This window comes from Camelus bactrianus, chromosome 25, assembly GCF_048773025.1.
Source record: "Camelus bactrianus isolate YW-2024 breed Bactrian camel chromosome 25, ASM4877302v1, whole genome shotgun sequence".
Classification (NCBI taxonomy): Eukaryota; Metazoa; Chordata; class Mammalia; order Artiodactyla; family Camelidae; genus Camelus; species Camelus bactrianus.
Genome location: NC_133563.1, coordinates 23080359 through 23100184, shown reverse-complemented (window position 1 = coordinate 23100184; position 19826 = coordinate 23080359). Strand labels below are relative to the sequence as shown.

The window sequence follows — 19826 nt, the reverse complement described above, 5'->3', positions numbered from 1 at the left end:
CACTGAGGGATGAGGCCATGACCTCCTATCCTTGTATGAGGAAACAGCATGAACAAAGAAAAAAAAGTTTCTCCCCTGAAGGTGATATACTGAACTGAGGGTGGGCGGGGCACTAAACAAATGGTGGTGAAGGTGTTTTCAAGGCCATGGTTATCATGATGGACCACACAATATAATCCTGGGAAGGAGGTGGGGAAGGGATGGAATACAGGTTCCTGTGGGGCATAAGAACTGATTAGGTCAAGGAAGAATTATATCTAAGTACAAGTTCATTAACAATCTTTGTGCCTATTTTTCTTTTTTGGAATGTAGACGCCATGGAAGTTGGTGGGTAGGGTTTGAAACCACAAGGCACCAAGAGTCTATTGCAGGGACGGCTGGGTTTGCAGAGGTCCGAGCTTCTTCCTTCAGGGTGCTGAGACCCGACAGGTCTTTGCATCAGCTGCAATCCGGGGAAGCACTATTTCCCCTGCTGTTTGCTGCTCAAACCCTCCCTCGGGACTGAGAAGCTCCTCCAGCTATAGGGACTGCTAACAGCAGACAGCCCTCAGATGGCCAATGTTTTCAGCTGTCTTTGGAACTCTCTCTCCAAAGAAGCTGCCTTTCCCCAGGCCTCGCCATCCGTGCAGGGGCAGCCAACAGCCAATGACTGGCCAGTGTGAGGAGATAAAGGCCTGGCCGCCCACCCCAAGCTGGAATAACTCTCCAGGCCATCCCAGCTCTAGGGCTCCTCATGGGGTCTGAAGCCTCCACTGAGGCTGCACTGCAGCCCAGTTCTCCCTCTGCCCAAACCTACACCCTTCCCTCCCGGCAGGTGTTTCCGCCAGGAGCACGTGGGAAGGAGACTGCCACACACCAGCCTGCCGCCTGAGAATCCGCTTCGCAGGGCACCCAGCCTGCACATGCGCCCGAGTGCCCCGAACCATCACCGGCCGACACGACGCTACTTCTCCGCCACTCACCAGATTTGGGGTTGCAGAGCACAGGGGGGCTGCTGCTGAGGGTGGGGCTGCTGCTGAAGTAGCCGCTGCTCCCGCAGCTGCTCATACTGCTCCTCCGGACGGCCGACACGATCTTGATCTCCTTGCTGGGGCTGACTGTGCGGGCCGAGAACACACACGGTCACGGAGGGTGGCGGGCGGCCTGGGATCCCCAGGGCTCACAGCGGCCAGGGACAGGGAGGCGGGCCACAGGCGCCAGAATAAAGCACTCTGGCCTTGGAGTCAGGAAAGCAAGGGTTTGAGTGGCAGCTCTGCCACTTACTGATAGTCCAGCCCCGGGCCATTCCCTTCCGTTTTCTGAGCCTCAGTTTCCCCAACTATGAAGTGGGAAGAACAATGCCATTTCATAGGACTGGTGCAGGGAGTGGATTATATAATAGATTTGAAAGTACTCAGCTACATAAAATATTATGTTAGGAAACTACCCAGCCGGGCTAAGCTGGAAGGATGTAAATTAAGCGCTGGTGAGACATTTCATGAATTAACGGTGATATTAAGTGCTTCCCGATTGAATACTAAATCATGAATCACCCAGAGCTACAGAAGGAGGAGGTTAAAATACAGAGCACAACTTCAGGCTTTGAAGGCGTATATGGGAGGCAGCAGCTTCAGTGGTGTGGTCTCTTCCTCTCTGCCATATGGCTCTCAGTATGGGGAGAACAAGGTATATGATGGGATGAAAGAACCCATGGAGAGGACTCCACTCAGTGCCTGGGAGGCACAAAGTCAGTGCTGGCTTATATGGTGACCACGGTTACTGTAGCCTCCTTCACATCATCGACACGTGTTCGCGTCTGTCAGACCCACTTAAGAACAGTGAGGATGTGAATGGTTCCTCTGCATTTGCAGGAGACTGCAACCTTAAGGACACACAACTGTGTGCCTCTAAGCACAGGCTTAGGCTTCTGACCCTTGGCTGGTGTTGACTTTCCCAGAGCAGCTCTTGGTTTATTCTCTCCTCCATCCCAGCTGTGTCTGAGGAAACTGGGATGCAGAAGGCTGGGGAGCAGACAGTACAGTATAAGCACTGGAGTGAGACACAGCTGGCGTGAGACCCAGCACTCTCTAGCGGTGTAACCTTGAGTAAGCCACCCAATTGCTCTATGCCTCAGTTTCTTCACCGAGAAAGTGGAGATAAGAAAAGTCTTTCCCCGTAGAGTAACAGTGAGAATTAAACAAGAAAATTCAAGCAGGCAAGCCTGACTCCGAGCCAGTGGCACAGAAAGTTCTCAATACATCTAGCTGTCAGTATTCTCATGGTCACCTCCTATTCATAACCAAGAAACACGTTTTCATTTTGCCCTGGGTTTCAGGTTAAGCCCAGAACAGCCAAACCTTAGGCTAACCAGTTTCTTGAGTCAAGGTCAAGTTTTCAGAAGAAGTTACCCTGTGAAGCACCTCCCCCTCTTACACAGAATGACACATCAAGTGCACCTTTTTGGGATGAGTGGGGTTATCTCTGTCACAGTTAATTATACGGGACTGTCTGACCTTACACATAACAGCCCCGGGCTGCCGCGCTTCCTGGGCTCCTGTGTCTGCTCTACACAGTTTTGATGTGTTCTGTGTGGTAGACTGAAAATCAGTTGCCTTTTAGTTGTACATGCTCTCAGAAGTCTTTATTCATCCCTAAAATACATAGCTAGCTTTTCACTGCTGTGATTTAGAAAACTGGATAATTAATGATATGTAAGAACTATTTGTAAATGAAAAGTAAGTAAGGTATGAGTGAGAGCTTGAGCAGTCCTCTGTAATTCAAATACATGATATTGTAAAACAGACTTCATAGCACCTAAGTTGATTGCCCAGGAACAATTTCACTGTGTGTGTGTGTGTATTCTTTGGGGTCAGGGGTATGCTTCTTGTTTATAAATAAATAAAAATTTTCTGGAGAGCAGAATGGCACAAAGGTGAGCTACTACTACGCTATTTCTCAAAAGACAGATGCATGTGATCAAACAAACAGAACTGACATACCTGACATAAAACTGGTGGATTTCCGATTGTCATGGCTCTGCTTCCTCAGGCAGAAGGGGCTGTCATGAGTTTCCTGGGAGGAGGGGTATTTCTCATTGAGCAGCTCCATCAGTCTTCGCCTCCGCCGGAAGTTCATTCTGAACTGGTAGAGGAGATTGCTGTCCACAAACGGGTGCTTGTTGGACACTGGGGAGAACAAACAACAGATGAGGACTGTCTGGCATCCTGGTGCACAAAGACCCCAGCCAACAGGGGCAAAAGTCTTCAGAAAGAGTTGAGTTTCACAGATGTCACAGTCCACACACGGTTTCAGATTCTTTCCATGTTCCCTGCACTTAGAAATTCTGCTAACCAGTTCCACTAGGGGAACTTTGCCTGACCTTACCTGCAATCTAAGTTATACTCTTCCTGGTGTTGTCCTGGCTCCTACTTTACCTCCATCAGAGCATTTATCACACCGCTTTCTCATTGTCCATTGACTTCTCTGACTTTCCCACTAAACTCTAGGCTCTTGCGGGCAGTGATCATGGCTTCATTTAGTCATGTGTCCCCAGTGCCCAGCACAGTGCTTGTCCCATAGCAACACAGCCATTCATTTTTTTTTAACTTTTCATTTTGGAATAACTATAGACCCACAGAGAGTTGCAAAAATAATATAGAGACCACATAGCATGTGATTCCATTCATGTGAAAAGTCCAGAATAAGGAAATCTATAGAGACAGAGTAGACTGGTGGGTACCAGAGGCTGGAGGGTCTAGTGGGTAGGGAGTGTTAACTAAAGTGTGGGGTTCCTTTTTGAGGTGGTGAAATGGTCTAAAATTGACTGTGGTGATGACTGCACAGATCTGTGACTATGCTAAAAACCCAGTGACTTGTACACTTTAATATGAGTGAATGGTAGGCTATATGAACTGTGTCTCCCTAAAGCTGCTGGGAAAACCAACAGCAATAAGAAATAGTACAGAGAGTCCCTGTGTACCCTTCACCCAGACACTTATGGAAATAACTAAAGTACAGATCAGACCAGGACATCAACATTAGGACAATCTATAGACCTTATTCAGATTTTACCAGTTTTTATGTGTACTCCTTACATGTGTGTGTCTTTTTATGCAATTTTATCACATGTATAGATCACTGTAACCAACACCACACTCAAGGCACCGAACTATTACAACAAGACAAAGGAACTCCCTCACGCTAACCCCTGACAGCCTCCCACTCCAAGTCCTTCACATCTGGCAACCGCTAGAATGTTCTCCACCTCTATAATGTTATCACTTAGAGAATTCTGTATAAATGGAATCAAACAGTATGTGGCTGTTGAAGATTGATGTTTAATGAATGAAAAGCTATCCAGATAAAGGCTGAGTAGTTCCTAAGGAAAATCTGCACTTCAGAATACCTAACCCTGCCAGGCTGTCAACCCCAAATCAGTAGTAACAACAGCTAACCTTCATAAAGCACTTCCTATGAATTCACTCTTTAAATGCTATTGGCATGCATTCATTCCTTTCATTATAACAACAGCCTGGGATACACTTACTGTTATTTTCTTCCATATTTTTTTGTTGAAGAAACTGAAGCCCAGAGATTAGTTAAGACCCAAAGAAGACAGTAAATGGCAGAGGGAGAAACAGAACTACAGGTGTCACTCCAGAGTTCAAGTTCCAAATTACTATTCTCGACTGCCTCTGAGAACCAACTCCTATGCTTGTTTAGGCTCTCAAAAAGAACTGAAATAATGTTACATAAAACTGCAGGTGTACGGGTACCAGACTGAACTTACACCCAGTTCTGCATTACCATTTATATCTCAAGGATTTATCGTGGTCTGTTTGCAACTTCAGTTTTATGCTCTGCGTTCACGAATCGTGGAGTTGTGGAACAGTCAAGACATCACACCCCTAGAGCCAAGTTTCTAGGTCATTTTGGTCTCTGGGAAGTAACCAGGAATTCTGCAAACTGGCCAGCATCAAGCTGAAGTCTCAAACAACCCCTCAAAATTCAAAATACTTGACAGACTTCACCAAAAAAAAAAAAAAATAGCACATGAGAAGAAGCTCAATTTCATTAGTTAATATGAAATGCACATTTTAAAAAACCAGAATTATTTATCTATGTTGAGCAAAAACAAGGCTGGCAAATACTAAATTTGATGGAGAGGGATATTTTCCACCTTTCATTCATTATTTAAATACTGACTCATTCTTCTTCATTTATACTATGAATACCTAGAGGTCAATCATCACTGCTCTTGAGAGCTAGAACTGCAAAGAGAAATTATACAGCACATTCTTGCCCTCGATAAGCTTACAGTCTAGCAAAGGTAATAAAACAAGTTCACGTGTAACTATAGTACCCAAGGGAAATTTCAAATATCTGAAAGGAATTAAATGTAAAGTGCTATGGAAATTCAGAAGAGAGATTATTTTAAGCCTGTGGGTGAAGAGTCAGCCCATCAGGGTTTAATAAAAGCCTCCGTGTCCACTGATTGCCATCTCTAGCCCACCCTGCTGAAGTCTGTCATAATTATACCATCCACTTAACTACATGCCACTGTACTAACTGTACAAGTAATACGCAATGCCATCCTCACCACCACTCTGTAAGGTAGACAGAGCCATTATCTTATTTTCACAGTGCAAAAATTGAGACTTAAGTTAGTTCAGGCCACACAACTATTGCTTCTGAACCCAAAGCAATGTGTTTACCTAGAAATACAGGCCACAAGAGCTTGGGAAAGACTCTAAAGTTATAGCAAAACGTCATCTTATCCAACACTCACTCCCAAGTTCATCACAGAATTCATCTTTATTTTCTTTCCGTCGTCCATACACCTAGCCCTAGGCAGTCTTTTGGGGACGCTTACCATGCTGTGGTGTAATATGGGTTTATCTGTTTAGAAGCAGGGGAGGAGGACATCTATTTTCCCATATAAGTCACTCGTCTCGAAAGCCCAGGCTGGGACTTTATCATTCCTGGCATCCTCAAATCTTGGACTACTAGTGTTTGGCTCACAGTAGGGGCTTGGTACATGGCTAGACATGAATCGCCAGTGGTAGGTAGTCAAAGAGATAAGTAGCCGGTCCAGAATACAGCTGACTTTGAACTATTCAGTGGCTAGTTTATGCAGCAGGTCTCCCCAAATCAAACTGTGGGCTCATGGTATGTCGTGAAGAGCGTGCTGGGACACAGGGAAATTGCAATGTTAAGGACAATGCATTTAGTTTTTCCCAAAACTAAGTCTATTCCATTTAAGGGCTTTCCTTTATTCTGAAATTATATCATCACAACTTTTTTTGTTGTTCACTCATCTATCCATTTAATTCAACTAACATTTATTGAGTGAGACTGACTACATGTCAGATCCTTTTCTTGTCCACAGTTTCATGAAATGATGGCAACAATAGAAGGTTTTTTTTTCCTTCAAGTATTCATTCTTGGCAAACTTTTTGTTTTGGGACTATGAAATTCAAAATTCTATAAACCACGAGGAAAACAATCTAATACAATGTATTAAGAATCATATTAACCCCTTTTATCAATAACGTTAACTGGTTCAACCGCCTCCACAAGTGTTTCACAAACAGCATCACATTCCTTCTAAGTCAACATCAGCAAATGCAGTGTAGGGTTGCAACTGTATTTATCACCCACATTTGCTAATGAATAATTTTTCTGGTTACATGACTATCAGAGTCTCAGAAAGGTGGGTCCCTATGAAGAGAGTACACACTGCCAACATTTAACCTAATACTTCATATGGGTGTTTCAGTCTTTAAATGGTGATACAACTAGTCACTTCGGCTAATGAATGACGTTGGCCACAAAGACAAACACATTTAATTCAGTAATCGTTCTGCATATTCTTAGTAAATAACACACTCTTGCATTCAGGAGATGCTAAATGCACCTTGGACCAAAAGATAAGCCAGTTACACTTTGATATGATATCTCCAAATAGTGGCTCTTTTGTGGACAGTCAAATTTTTACATAAATTTTCTACATCAGGAAGAGGGTACAGCTCAAGCAGTAGAGTGCACACTTAGCATGTGTGAGAAATTATATAACAAACTCCCAGTATCCCCAGTACCTCCTCTAATAAACAAACAAACAAACCAACCTAATTACCTCCCCATCCAAAAAATAAATAAAATAAAAAATTTACTATACCACTCCATTCAAGAATACTATAATAAAATTTTGTAGGTAAGTTACTTATTTATTTTCTGAGTGTATTGTGATTTTTTAAATCCTCAAGGTGACTTTGGCAACAGTGTCTTAAATTATAACCTGAAAATACATAGCACTGTTTATGCACTTAATGCCTACTGTTTTGTCTTTGTACAGTGAATTACACAAAACACTGGCTTTGGTATAAATCAATCCAGAAAAGCATTCTGAATCTAAACAACTTCCATAACAGATAAAAGTACTTTAAAAATATTTTTAAATTGAAGAGGAAATCTGACTAAGTTAATCTCCTCAGGCTTTAAGAGTCTGGCTGTGCCAGAGTTAAATTCACCCCCATTCTCCACCTCCCCAGCTCTATGCCACCTATACCTAAAAGGGTAAACCTACTGTCTAGGATAAGATACAAGGATTAAGTATAAATAGCCCTTACTCATCACATTCTCTCTCTAATAGTGTAGACGACCTTAAACATGACCAATCAGGGAAACAAGAACTGGATGAGATGCTAGAAAAGCCATGTTAAGCGTGATGCCAAGAAGATTGTGACAACTCAACAAACTGCACTTTTGTTATTTTACAACCAGTGTTGCTGTTTTTGTGTTAATCATCATTTGCTGATGATATATTGTCATTTGTCTTATGGAAATTCAATTCATGAGACACTACATTTAATGCTCCACTTCAATTTTTGTTCTCTTTTTTTTTTTAAGTATACTCAATTTACAATGTTGTGTTAATTTCTGCTGTACAGCATAGTGATTCATTTATTCATATATATGTGTTCCTTTTTCATATTCTTTTTCATTATTGGCCATGACAAGGTATTGCATATAGTTCCCTGTGCTATACAGTAGGACCTTGCTGTTTATCTATTTTATATATAGTAGTTAGTGTCTGCAAATCCCGAACTCTCAATTTATCCCTTCCTACCCTTTTCCCACTTCAATTTTTAAGGACTTATTTGGCTTTTGTGCCTTGGGAGCTGCCACACTCTGTGCAGTGAAGGTCTCCATGTGTTCCTCCTCCAGCTGTGGGGTTGGCACAGATGGAGTCAAATTCTTCTCTCAAAATAGAGAAGTGACAATTACACGATTGTCGCTTGCATTGTTTTTAAAGAATTATTTTGCTGTTAAAAGGGTTCTTTTCCTCTTCCTTCTCATTAGAAGTGTAATAACACAAACACTGAATTTCATATATTTGCTGTTCATGAGTGTAGCCCTAGGTGTAACACAGGTAGTCATAGTTATAAAAGCTGAGAGTGCAGGTGGACAGCCATGTTACAGCATCAATCCATCGCAGGTAAGATCGCTCACCTGTTTAACCAGCTGAGCACCCAGTAAGCGTCAGGCACTATCCCAGCTATCTCAGCATGCCGATGGGACCATGACACCTTCACCTGCTCATCCTGCCCATCAATACCAAAGTCTGCTAGATGAGACATTGTTTTGTATTGGAACAAAACACTTAAGTTGGGACTTTACTGAAAACTCTCTTAAGCTGAATAACTTTTAGAAAATAGTATCACACAATGAAAAGCAAAGCTTCCAGGGTCAGATGACCCCAGTTTTGCTCCCAGTTCTACCACTTTTACGAGCTGAGTGATTTGGGCAACTTACTAAATGTAAGCTTCAAACTTTTTGCATAGTTTTGCTGTGAAGACAAAACGGGATAACTTACGTAAGAGACTTGGAATGGTATCTGATATATGATGTTTTAAGTGTTCTTTTTAGACTCCTAAAGACTCACTACAGCCTTTGGTCTCCTAAGTTCTTGCAAATAACCCATTTCTTTTGTCTTTTCTGCCCCTCTTTCAAAGAACACTTTGCCCAGCTCCCATGAGCAGTTCCATCACCTTTTACTGGTGAAAAATAAAAAATTTAAGCAGAGATCCGGTTCAAGTTTGGCAAGTATCCCATGAGAAGATATTTGAATCTGAAAAGTCAAAGAACAGCAGGAAGGAAAGGAGTGAGTTAAGACACAGGAAGTTTTAAGAAGTAATTAGATTAAGAAAGCCAAATATTTCTTTTTCACAGCCATCAATTACATAGGTAGAGTCTCAAGAAATAAAAATGGCTAAATGACATGTAGTTTATATTCCAGACAGTGAAACGCATTGATTCTTTCTACATTTTAACATGACATTCTCCATATTAAATACAAAAATCATCTGCTATGGTATGTGCAGCTGAACTGTAATAATTCTACCTAATAAAACTGAAAAAGGAGAAAAAAAATCATCTGCTATGTAAGCAAGTTGCTCTTTGTTAAACACAGAAAAAATAACCTAAAATCTAGGGGGAAAAAAATTAAAGAGAAGGAAAGAAAAATCAAGGACGAGAACAGTGATTGGTGTCTCTAAATCTTGAGGTCATTCAATTCTTCATTTCTCAGATCCCAGTGCTCACAGGACCTTTAGATTATAGTAAATGCTGTGACATATGTAATTTAACAAATTTCGTCCTCTGCTCCTTGAGGAGATACATTTTTTAAGAGGTGTACATCAGCATTGTTTGCAACTACACAAACATGGAACCAAGACTGATGTCTAGCAACAGAGGAATAGTTGACTGAATTGCCCCTTGAGAATATGAATCTCTAAACAGGAAGAAGAGACAATGTTCAAAGCTTACCCGCAGTACCTAATATTCTAGTTGTGCTCTTAACACAGCTGTAATTGAAAACTGACATTTTTTTATGCATCCAATTTATAATCTCTGGGACTTTCCAAGCCTTCCCTTTTGCATTGGTGGAATTCTCTAGGGGCACAAGGGGCTTGGCTTGGCTTAGTATTAAATGAGAATAAAACAGAAGGAAAAGCAGCCATAGCCAGAAAGCCGAAGCAATGTAAATACAAACTGATCGTATTGTTTAGGGAAGTGGGGGAGCTGCAGAAGCACTAAACTCACGATGTTGATATTTGGTGAAAGAGAACAGACCCCTATTATTCTCTGCAGGCCTTTACTTTCCAGGAAGCACAAAGGAAACATGATGGAGGCTACCGAAAGAACAAAGTGACGTAGGTCAGATAGATTTTTTCCCTTGGTGAACAATGTGGCTACATTTTTTTGCCCTTATAAATTATTAGGATGATTTTAGCAAAGACACTTTTAAAAGTGGGTTATCTGAAAGAAGGAACATTGGCTTCTATTCCACTCACGCACATAGTCTAAAGATGAATATGAAAACTTATCATCTCAAGCCCTGCAAGTTCGGCTGAATATAAAAGACATTTTAAGCTACTTATCTAGTTGGAGGGAGGGAGGTCACATACTTTCTTCCATCCTTGAAATGTGTGCTGGCAGATGACATAACACAACAGACATCATGAAATAAGCAACTGAATCTGGCAGTGTGATAAGAAAAGAAGGTAACAAGGCGGGGGTTGGGGGGGTAAAGAGAAGAATGTGCAGATATCAACTGTTCCTTGGTTAGCACTTCATCAGAACTTTTCAAAAGTTTTAGAGTTTAGAAGAGTCAAAAGAAGTCTTCAAAAGACAGGGGGAAAAGGATAATGATTATTATAAAGAGGAAGAAGAAAGCCCTGCAAAGGATGCGGTTAAGGGAGCCATGACTACAACTGCAAGCGGATGTCAAAGCTAAAACTCTTCAAGGTCACCTTATAGAGATGGAAGACCCTCACTAGCTGCCATGATTAACACCCGTACCACCGTGACTTTCCACAGCCGCGGAAATGGGTGTGGCTCACCTCTTCGCCCAGTGTACAAAGGTGGGGGAAGCATCACTCTGGGCCATCCAGGATGTCACCCTGTCCTACTGCTGGCTCCATTTTCTCTTGCTTTCCTTTTTATATCCAAATCATCCTTCTACCCCCTTCTAAGAAGATCATTTGGCAACTACAGACATTGCTTAAGAGTACGGACAAACTTCAAGGCTTAACAGATGGGAGATCTAGTTCTCAGTCAGATTCAGTGTTCCTAAAAGGCAAATAATTTTATTAAAATAAAAAATAATGAAATATGAAAAAAATAAAAACATAGAGGGCAAATAAATTCTGTGTATGAAAATGCTGCACCTTCCCTGCCAACGAAAGCTTTCCGTTGTTTCCCACATCCAGGGACAGACTGGACTCTGTTTGCCTCCCTGCTCCTGCTAGCTCACAGTCCTGCATAGCCCAAGCACCTCAAGTCACTCAGTATTGTTGTATATTAAAAAAAAAAATTGTCAAGACTAAAAAATATCAGTATTATACTTGTTTAATCATGCGTCTGTTGGAAAACATGAATTGAGCATTAACTGCAGCAGCAGATTAAAGCTATTTTTCTAAAGAAAATCTAAGCTGCACTCAAGGCCGTAACTGCCCATCTCGAACCATCCTAAAGGAATAAGGGAGCCGAAAGAGCTCCGTTTCCCAAAGCAGCACACGTCCTTGACTCAAGAAGGCTAAGCAAGTGTGTGTGAGTGCTTGTGCCACTTGCGGACAGTTAGGTGCTTGGGATACACCACTCTTCAAAAGGCAGTAACAACAGCGAGGCAGAGAACTAAAATCATTACTTCCTGAGCACTGACAACATTAAGAGGAGGATATGAAAGCAGGAAATTGATTTCAGGGTAGAAAGTCCTATTAACTGATATTACTAAGACAAAACACTTCACATTCACAAAGTTAGAACCCAATTACACTAATTTAATTGACTGAAGGGAGGAAAGGGGGTGGAAAAGAGAAGCGGAAAAAGGATCCACGTAAGACAGCAGAAAAGAAGCAATTCAAAACATGACATTGTGACTGTACAGGTTTCTGCAGCTTTTGGGATCTTACTGCCAGAAAAGTCAAGTTAATAAACAGATGGAAGGTCAAATTATATTTTATTCTTCTTTATGCATCTTTAAATAATAGCTAGGTGCATTCCAAAGACTAGAACATCATATTGTTAGTAACAAGATTCAGAACAAAAGGTATGTTTTTCAGGGATGAGGTTGTTTTTCAGAGACTAATTCATATTATAAGTGCAGTGAGGTCTGAAAACAAATTTATTTTGTCTGGCAAATGGAATACCTCACATACATAATTCAATGAAAGAAATCTAACTCTGTTCTAGATCTTTTGGAATTGCTGCATAAATCCAAGGACCTTTAGTGTTGACTTATTTTAAAAAGTATATATTCAGCATAGAGTATGTATAAGATATTGTTTAAGACCAGCAATAAATGAGGCCATTAAACTTACATTAATCTCACCCACCAGGGCATCTGAGGATGAGGATCTATCGATGATGACAATGATGACCGTAACAATCAGCTGACATGTATTGAGTGATACATCGTGCCAGCCCTACGCTAAGCACGTGGCATGACTCCACCATTCCGTTCTCAAAGCAGCACTATGATAGAGCTTTTATAATTATTCTTATTTTACAGAAGAGAGTACTGGAGACTACACAAGGTCAACTTGCCCAAGGTCCCAGTCATTAACTGGAAGATCCAACAGAGAAGTATTGACAGATTAACCCTGGAACCCTGTCCCTCGATCTCACTCGACTGTCTCCCCTTCCATAATAATGCCAAACAAGGAGGCACATGAGCTCAACAAACACATGAAAACAGAGTCTGCTTTTCTCCGTCTCATTTATTCCTGTCTCCAGGTTACAGAAGACAATCTGGCTGGGCATGTTTTCCACAATATTCTTCGCCAGGGCTTATTACCTTGAAATTGCTTATTAAAAGGACAGAGTGATGGTACGGCCAACCCCTCTGCCTTCAGATGGTCCTGGGGTGCACATCAGCTTCACTCTTTATTAAGTTATTTAACTTCCCTGAACTTCAACATTATTCATCTGTAAAATGAGTTGAAGAAGCAATGAAACAACACGGATAAAAGGCCTTTTAGAGTTTCTGGTCCATAGAGGCATTCAGTTAATGTTAACTATATGTGGGCCTCCAGCTCGAAGAGCTCATCCAGGGTGTCAGTGCCCCCAGGGACAACTTTCCAAGGCACCCTTCTTTTCAGACTTCACCCACATAGGGGAAGTGTCTGGAAGCAACTCTGGTTGGTTTGGGGGGAAAGAAGGAATCCTACCTAAACCACATAAATTCAGCAGGGCCAACAACACAAAGAAGGACAGCCAGTGTGATGCTGGAGATAAGAGAATAAGTCCGACTCAGGAACCACTTCGTGTGAAAACCCATCAAAGCCTAATTCCCAGTTAACATCTTCTTACCATTCCCAGAAATGTTACCATATAACCTGTTGGTGCTTTACTGTACAGTAAATTTATTGGTGTCCCTTTTGAGGCTGAAGAGACTAGAACCCTTGAAGGGGGAAGAAGCAGATGTTCAGAAAAGGAAGATGCCAGTGGTGAGATTTAGTAGCTTTTAAAAAAACCGTCCTAATATATTTTCTATATTATTTATATTTATACTCACCTTTTCTTAAACAAAAAAGGAAGAAAAAAAGATAGGGAAAACCTCATCTACTTTTTTTTTTCTAATAAACTTGATATTATGGAATAATTTTAAATTTATTTAAAAAAGCTGCAAAGACAGTACAGCTAGTTCCTGTACGCTTCACCCAGCACCCCCAGTGTTCACAGAACCATAGTACATTGCTCAGAACTAAGACATCAACATTGGTTCACCCACCTGTTTTAAATCTAGCTTAGAGCTACGAGGCGCTCAGCTGTGGACACAGGAGGAAAACTGTTCCTTGGGAGCCCATGTCTCAGAGGGAAGGTCACTTAGTTACTTAATGAAAAAGACATCTGTCCTTGTGGCTGACAATGCTAGCTGCTTATCCAAAATCCATTCTCCCTTTCTTCCTCCTTTATTATTTGTACAGGGTGGCAGTGTGCCAAGCTAAAAGCATTAGATTCACTGACTGCCTTCCAGCAAGGGCTGACCATGTGACACAGCTCCGGCCCATGTAGGCAGAAATTCCTGGGAGAGGCAACTTTTCCTCAATAAAAAGCAGTCTTGCTAGGTGACGCCCCATTGTTCTTTACCTCTGTCTGGTATAACTGAGAATGATGGAGCAGAGAGATGGATGGAACTCAGAACCACCTCTTACCAGCAGGAACCTTCCAGCTCAAGCATTTCATTTTTACTTCATTTTCTCTTACTTGAAGCTAAACACAATCCTGTTATAATTCTAAACTCAGAGACCTATAATCAAAGGCTCAAAAAACAAACTCTTTCTATTTATTTGTAGCCCACACCTTGTAACAGACTAGGCTTGACTCAGAAAGTCTTAACAGGTAGAAGATTAGCCTTCCAGCAACTCAGCTCTGATTCCCCTGTGACATGAACTGGTTATAGACAGTCCCTGCATCTCAATTTTTTCATCTGTGGAAAAGAAATTACAATAACTTCCTGTATCCAAAGCGAGTGAAATTAACGAACAGCTCTCTGGAAGACTGGGTTGCAATGATGCCCATGCACCATCAATAATACTGTGGTGCTGCCAGCAAAACCCCAAAGGATTCCATAAGGAAGCCTAGGAATTTAAGGAAGTGCTCCTGAATTTTGGGTCCTATACGGCATAAGCTCATTCTGAGCGAATAAAGAGAGTTCTTGAGACAGAGATCCAGTCCAAATGATGGCAGTCAACAATTTCTGACTTGTGGGAGTGTTAAAAAATCAAAGGAAATATTTTTTAAAAATCAGAGGAAAGAGAAAACGTAACTATGAAATCACTGTGCTAAAGAAGAAAGAACTGTTGTCACCATTCTAGAAACTTGTGTGGCTGCCACCCAGGTTTATTTGTGTATCCAAACTGACACAGCAAAACAGAGATACCAAGACGCTTCCTGACACGAACTTTCAGGCATTTCAGCTGTTGGGGGACAAAGATCTCTGAGCTAAGGGGCTGAAAGATGAAATACACACTCACCAAGATACCACCCTACCCTGTGCTGGTTTCAAAAAGGTACTAGAGCCGTGCTCTCCAGAACAGCTGACAAGCACTCGCAATGTGGTGAATCTGAAATTGAGATGAGCTGTAAGTGTAAAATACACACTGGATTTCGAAGCTGGAGTATGAAAAAAAAGAATGTAGTGTTAAAATCTCCAACTATGATTGTATTCCCATCAATATCCCCCTTTATCGAAAAAAAAGAATGTAAAATTAGCTGACTGCTATTTTTTCATACTGATTATATTTTGAAATAACATTTTGAAGATCATGAGTTAAAATATATTATTAAGGTTAATTTCACCTGCTTGTTTCTACTTTTTTTCACTGTGAAAATTGTATATTACATACATGGATGGCATCTGTGGCTTACATCCTATTTCCATTGGAAATGATATTGGTCTAGAGGCTGCTGTCCCATAGGAATAGATCAGCTAACCAACAAGTCCAACATCCTTTTAAGCGCAGCTCTTTGAGAGCCTTTTTTCCTAGAAGATAACTCTTATCCTGAGTTCCTGACAGCCAGTGGGTCAAGAGTTGTTATTTCTTTTTTTCCACCTCACATTCTCTCCCCTGTCCTAGTTCCCTCATTTTGATGAGTTAGTACGTTATGTTCCCACTCGACAGGAATCCCTGCTTGAGGTTATGTGCTCAGCGACCATGGAGGAGGACTTCAGAGACAGGAGTGGTTTCACGGTGGTCAAAACCAACACCCACCCCCTCTTCCGCTGGCATGATGGCTGTTGTCATTTCTGGGTTTTTTTGTTTTTTGGGGATTTTTTTGTTTTTTTGGCTAGGGGTGGAGGAGGGAACTAGGTTTAATTTAGTTATTTATTTTATGTTTATTTTGATGCAGGTACTGAGGATTAAACCCAGGACCTTGTGCATGCTACACACACACTCTGCCACTGAGCTATACCCTCCCCATCCCACCCCTGTTTTTCTCATTTCTAATCAGACCGAGGGAGTGGCTAAAATAAAGTGGAAAGATTATAGACTCATACGCAGGCCTTCCTTGGGTGGAAGGAGAGAGAGGAGGGAGTGGGCTCCTTGTTGGGACAGAGAAGAAAGTGAAGGGGAGCTTTTCAGAATAAAGCTAGGTAAGACGTTAGAGCCTTTATAATTTTTATGTTGATTTAAAAATAACATATATAAATAATTTTTACAAAAAATTACTCTCCAAATCAGACTAAAATGGGTTATGATATTAATAAACACATTTTTTCCCCAATGGTAATCAGGATATATGTGTGTGTGTGTGTATAGTCCCTTCTTAAATTTTAACTTAATACTGTTGTAATCACTCCATGGTGTCAACAGACTTTTGCTTGTTTATCCATTCCTGGCTGATGAGGGGAGGAGGGAGCAGGGAGGAGGCGGACAGAAAGAAGGAGCCTTTCCAAAGACCTACAGGCCCCGACACAAAAGACAACCCAGACACTGAGACCGGCGGACCAGCTAAGAGACAATTGAGTTAAAGGGAGCAGGGAAGAATCTCGAGCCAGAAGAGGCAGGTGGGAGAATTTCTAGAGGAAGAACCATGAGAGACAGCACTGTGGCGAAGACGAAATGGCTGTGAGAATAATCCTCACAGCTGCCCCAGGCCAGCCTGGCCCACACAGGAATCCCTGCCCAAATTTCCCAGCCTCCCAGCTGAGGAGGGGCTGACACGGGGAGCTAGTAAAAAGGTCTGTGATGGGAAAGAGCAAGGAGGCAGTTGTTCCTTAAAGGAGAGCCTCTTAACTGTTCGTCCCACCCCCAACCCCAGCCTCCCCTTGAGGGCTGCGGTCAAGCTCCCGTCCATCAGTACCCAGGACTGAACACTGCAGTGCTTCCTGACCAGGAGCGGGAGGGGCACAGCAGAATGGGCAGTCTGAGCTGTCCATTTCAACAGGAGATCCTGATATGTTGTTCTTTTAATAAATTTGAGACCCCAGCCTACACGCCTCTCCAAAAATGACCCAGCGGAGCCCTTAAATCACCACAGAAGGCCAGGCTGAGTACTTAAGAGGAGATTGCACACTCTCATATACTTCCACTGTGTGGAGATTGTGTGCTTGGATTTTATATCTTCCTTGGGCTGTGGTAAAAGTGTCACGTTGGGGCAAACTGAGGACTACACAACGCAGGGGCCACTGGCCGACAAGCCGTCGGGAGCGAGGCAGCAGTTGGCAGCGACACAGGCTTCAGAGCCAAACCCAGTCTGTATCTAGAGGATCAGTTTCTGCACATCTGACAAAAGTTATACTGATGTCAACTAAGGAGAGCAATATTTACAGCTATGACACTGTTCACAAAAGACCTCTGTTCTTTGCACATAATACCTTTCTTTTGGAAGATTACGTAAGATAAGGCATCTCTCATTCCCTTCAAACTTTCTAAAAGTCAAGGCTTACTGTAGCTCCGGACCTGCTGTCCTTGAATCAAAATCAACACTATATTGTGTGCCAAAGTGTTAGCCCCAGACCTTACCAAGGAACCTTGTTCCCTTATGTTTGCATTGCAACAGCCGTCTGGCTGTGTCCATTTTCCTTCCTTTTTGGATTTAGCTATAATAAAAAGCAAAACAGAGCCAAAGCACATCAGAGGGCATAGTAGGAAAATTCCCAGAAATTCTAAACTGAGAAGAAAAAGTTATAGTAAATAATGGCTGCTGATAAAGATGACACTTGATTGAAAGTTAGACTGAGAAAATATTCTACCCAGTCTTTACTTTTTTCTATTCATGGTTTAACATTTAGGAGCTAAGAATGATTATATTAATTGCAAATGCCTCAAAATTGTTATCTAAAGCAATAGGAATAATAATATCAAGTGAACTGAAGTGAGGGGAGGATTAAATGAACTAATAGTAAAGAATAGCCTGCCTGGGGGTTTTCGGCTGCCCAGCACTCACTTCCTTGTGGTAACAGAACTTTCAAAAAAAAATTTTTTTTTTTTTGGTGAAACAGTGCCCCTCCCCTACTTGGTGAGTCTGTCAGTCGAAGGGCCCTGCCCTCCAGCAGAGGGGGGCTCAATAGGTGGGCATGTGACCCAGGCTCAGCCAATCAGAGTTGCTGTCTAGAGTTTAGCCTCCTGAGAGAGGGACAGCGTAGGCAGGAACCTGACTTCTCAGCTGTAGGTGGCTGGAAGGGATTGCCCTTTGGTCACTGGCTCCTGGCACCTGGATCCCCAGGAGCTGCTCTGGTTCTTCTCCAGGCTGCCTGGTTTTTCAGCGTTTAACCGCCAGCTAGCTCTGCGGAATAACTGAAGCAAATGATGATGATTGAGGCTGCTTATATTCAAAGGACTCAAGCTGGTATACATACCTGGCATGTGGCGAATCCTCAAAAAGTGGTTGCTATTGTCATCATTTTTTACCAAGTAAGTAACGCATAAATGCCAAGCCATGGGGGATACAGAGATGAGAAAACAAATTCTCTGTCCTCAAAGCACGTACAGTCTAGCCAGGGAAAAGAAAGACTACAATATAGATATTTTCCATCTGTAATGGAAAAATCTTCATTTCGTTGGTGGCAAGGAGTTACCAAAGGCAAAAAGTAAAGAATGTGAGTAGAACAGCCTTGATTGTTGGGCCAAATGATGTCCTTCAAAGTCCAAGGATCCCCATTTCTGGGCTCTCAGCTGTGATCCCTCAACAGATAAAGTACATTCCTTACTGGGTGTGTTTTGCCTAACAAACTAATAGCCCTAGGTAATGCCTAATCTCACGATAGCTCAGGCTCGCTTGTTTCAGCCCACCTTATCAGAATCATAAACCCCACCGCCCTTTGTGGACTCTAAACCTCTTATTCCTACAACCAATCAGAGACCCGCACACAAGCCGATCAGGCACCTTGTGACCCTACCTCTAAAAGACCCCAGTAACCTGTCCTCAGGGCTCACACAGGCACCCCTCACCTGTGTGGCTCACTGTTGTCTGTGGCAGTGTACCCCAAATAAATTCCTTTTCTATTCTCATACTTTATCTCTCTTCTAAACTCTTCTACCAACCTGTGTGTCACCATGTTACTGACTGGCCGCCCCACTGTGTCCCGCAACATTGATGGAGAAGAAGGGAGGGCAGGTTGCCATTAACAAAGCCTCGTTCCTTGTCCTGACTTTAGTCAGGTTCCTGTGAGCCCTCTTTTCAACCAGGCCTTGACCTTGCCCCCTAACCCTGTGGTAATAGAACTTTCAAATAAATTTTTTTTTTTGGTGGAAAAGTGCCCCTCTCCCACTCGGTGAGTCTGCCAGTCAAAAGGCCCTGCCCATCCAGGGTGTCAGGAGGTGCGCATGTGACCCAGGCTCAGCCAGACTTGGCCGGCCTAACCCAGTCTTAGCAAAAAATCCTGAAGTCACTTTGGTGAGAATCCCCCGACTCGTGATATCTGGTCATTCTTGTTATTCGATCAAGTTTCTCTTCCTCTGATTTTGATGTATGAGTTCTTTGCCTCAGAATCCCCCTACCCTTGGTGTCTCCCATTAATAAATGTTCATCCACTGACACCCTCACCCTGTTCCATGGGTATAAATCTCCACTTATCCTTGCTGTACTCAAGACTCAAGCCCCATCTCCCTCCCCTACACAGTATTCCTACTGCAGCAGTCTTCCTTACTGTTTTAACAAGTGTCAGAATAACATTTTTCTTTTTGGGGGTTATTTACTTGTTTCTTTGTTTGTTTATTTAAATGGAGGTACTGGGGATTGAACCCAGGACCTTGTGCATGCTAAGCACTCACTCTACCACTGAGCTATACCCTCTCCTCCTTCAGAATAACTTTTTTCTGTAATATCATATGGTC

At 42.3% G+C, this 19826-nt stretch overlaps 1 protein-coding gene across 3 annotated transcripts in view; it reads right to left on the bottom strand.

Annotated features, from left to right (window-relative positions):
• DEPTOR (DEP domain containing MTOR interacting protein) overlaps positions 1 to 19826 on the bottom strand; it is a 130482-nt gene that overhangs the window by 43412 nt on the left and 67244 nt on the right. For all 3 annotated transcript variants that reach the window (XM_074352982.1, XM_074352980.1, XM_074352981.1), the window contains 2 exons: positions 2979 to 3164; positions 963 to 1097 (listed from right to left, as the gene is read on the bottom strand). In XM_074352982.1, the coding sequence (XP_074209083.1) occupies positions 963 to 1097; positions 2979 to 3164 (321 nt within the window). The remainder of the gene's footprint in view (positions 1 to 962; positions 1098 to 2978; positions 3165 to 19826) is intronic.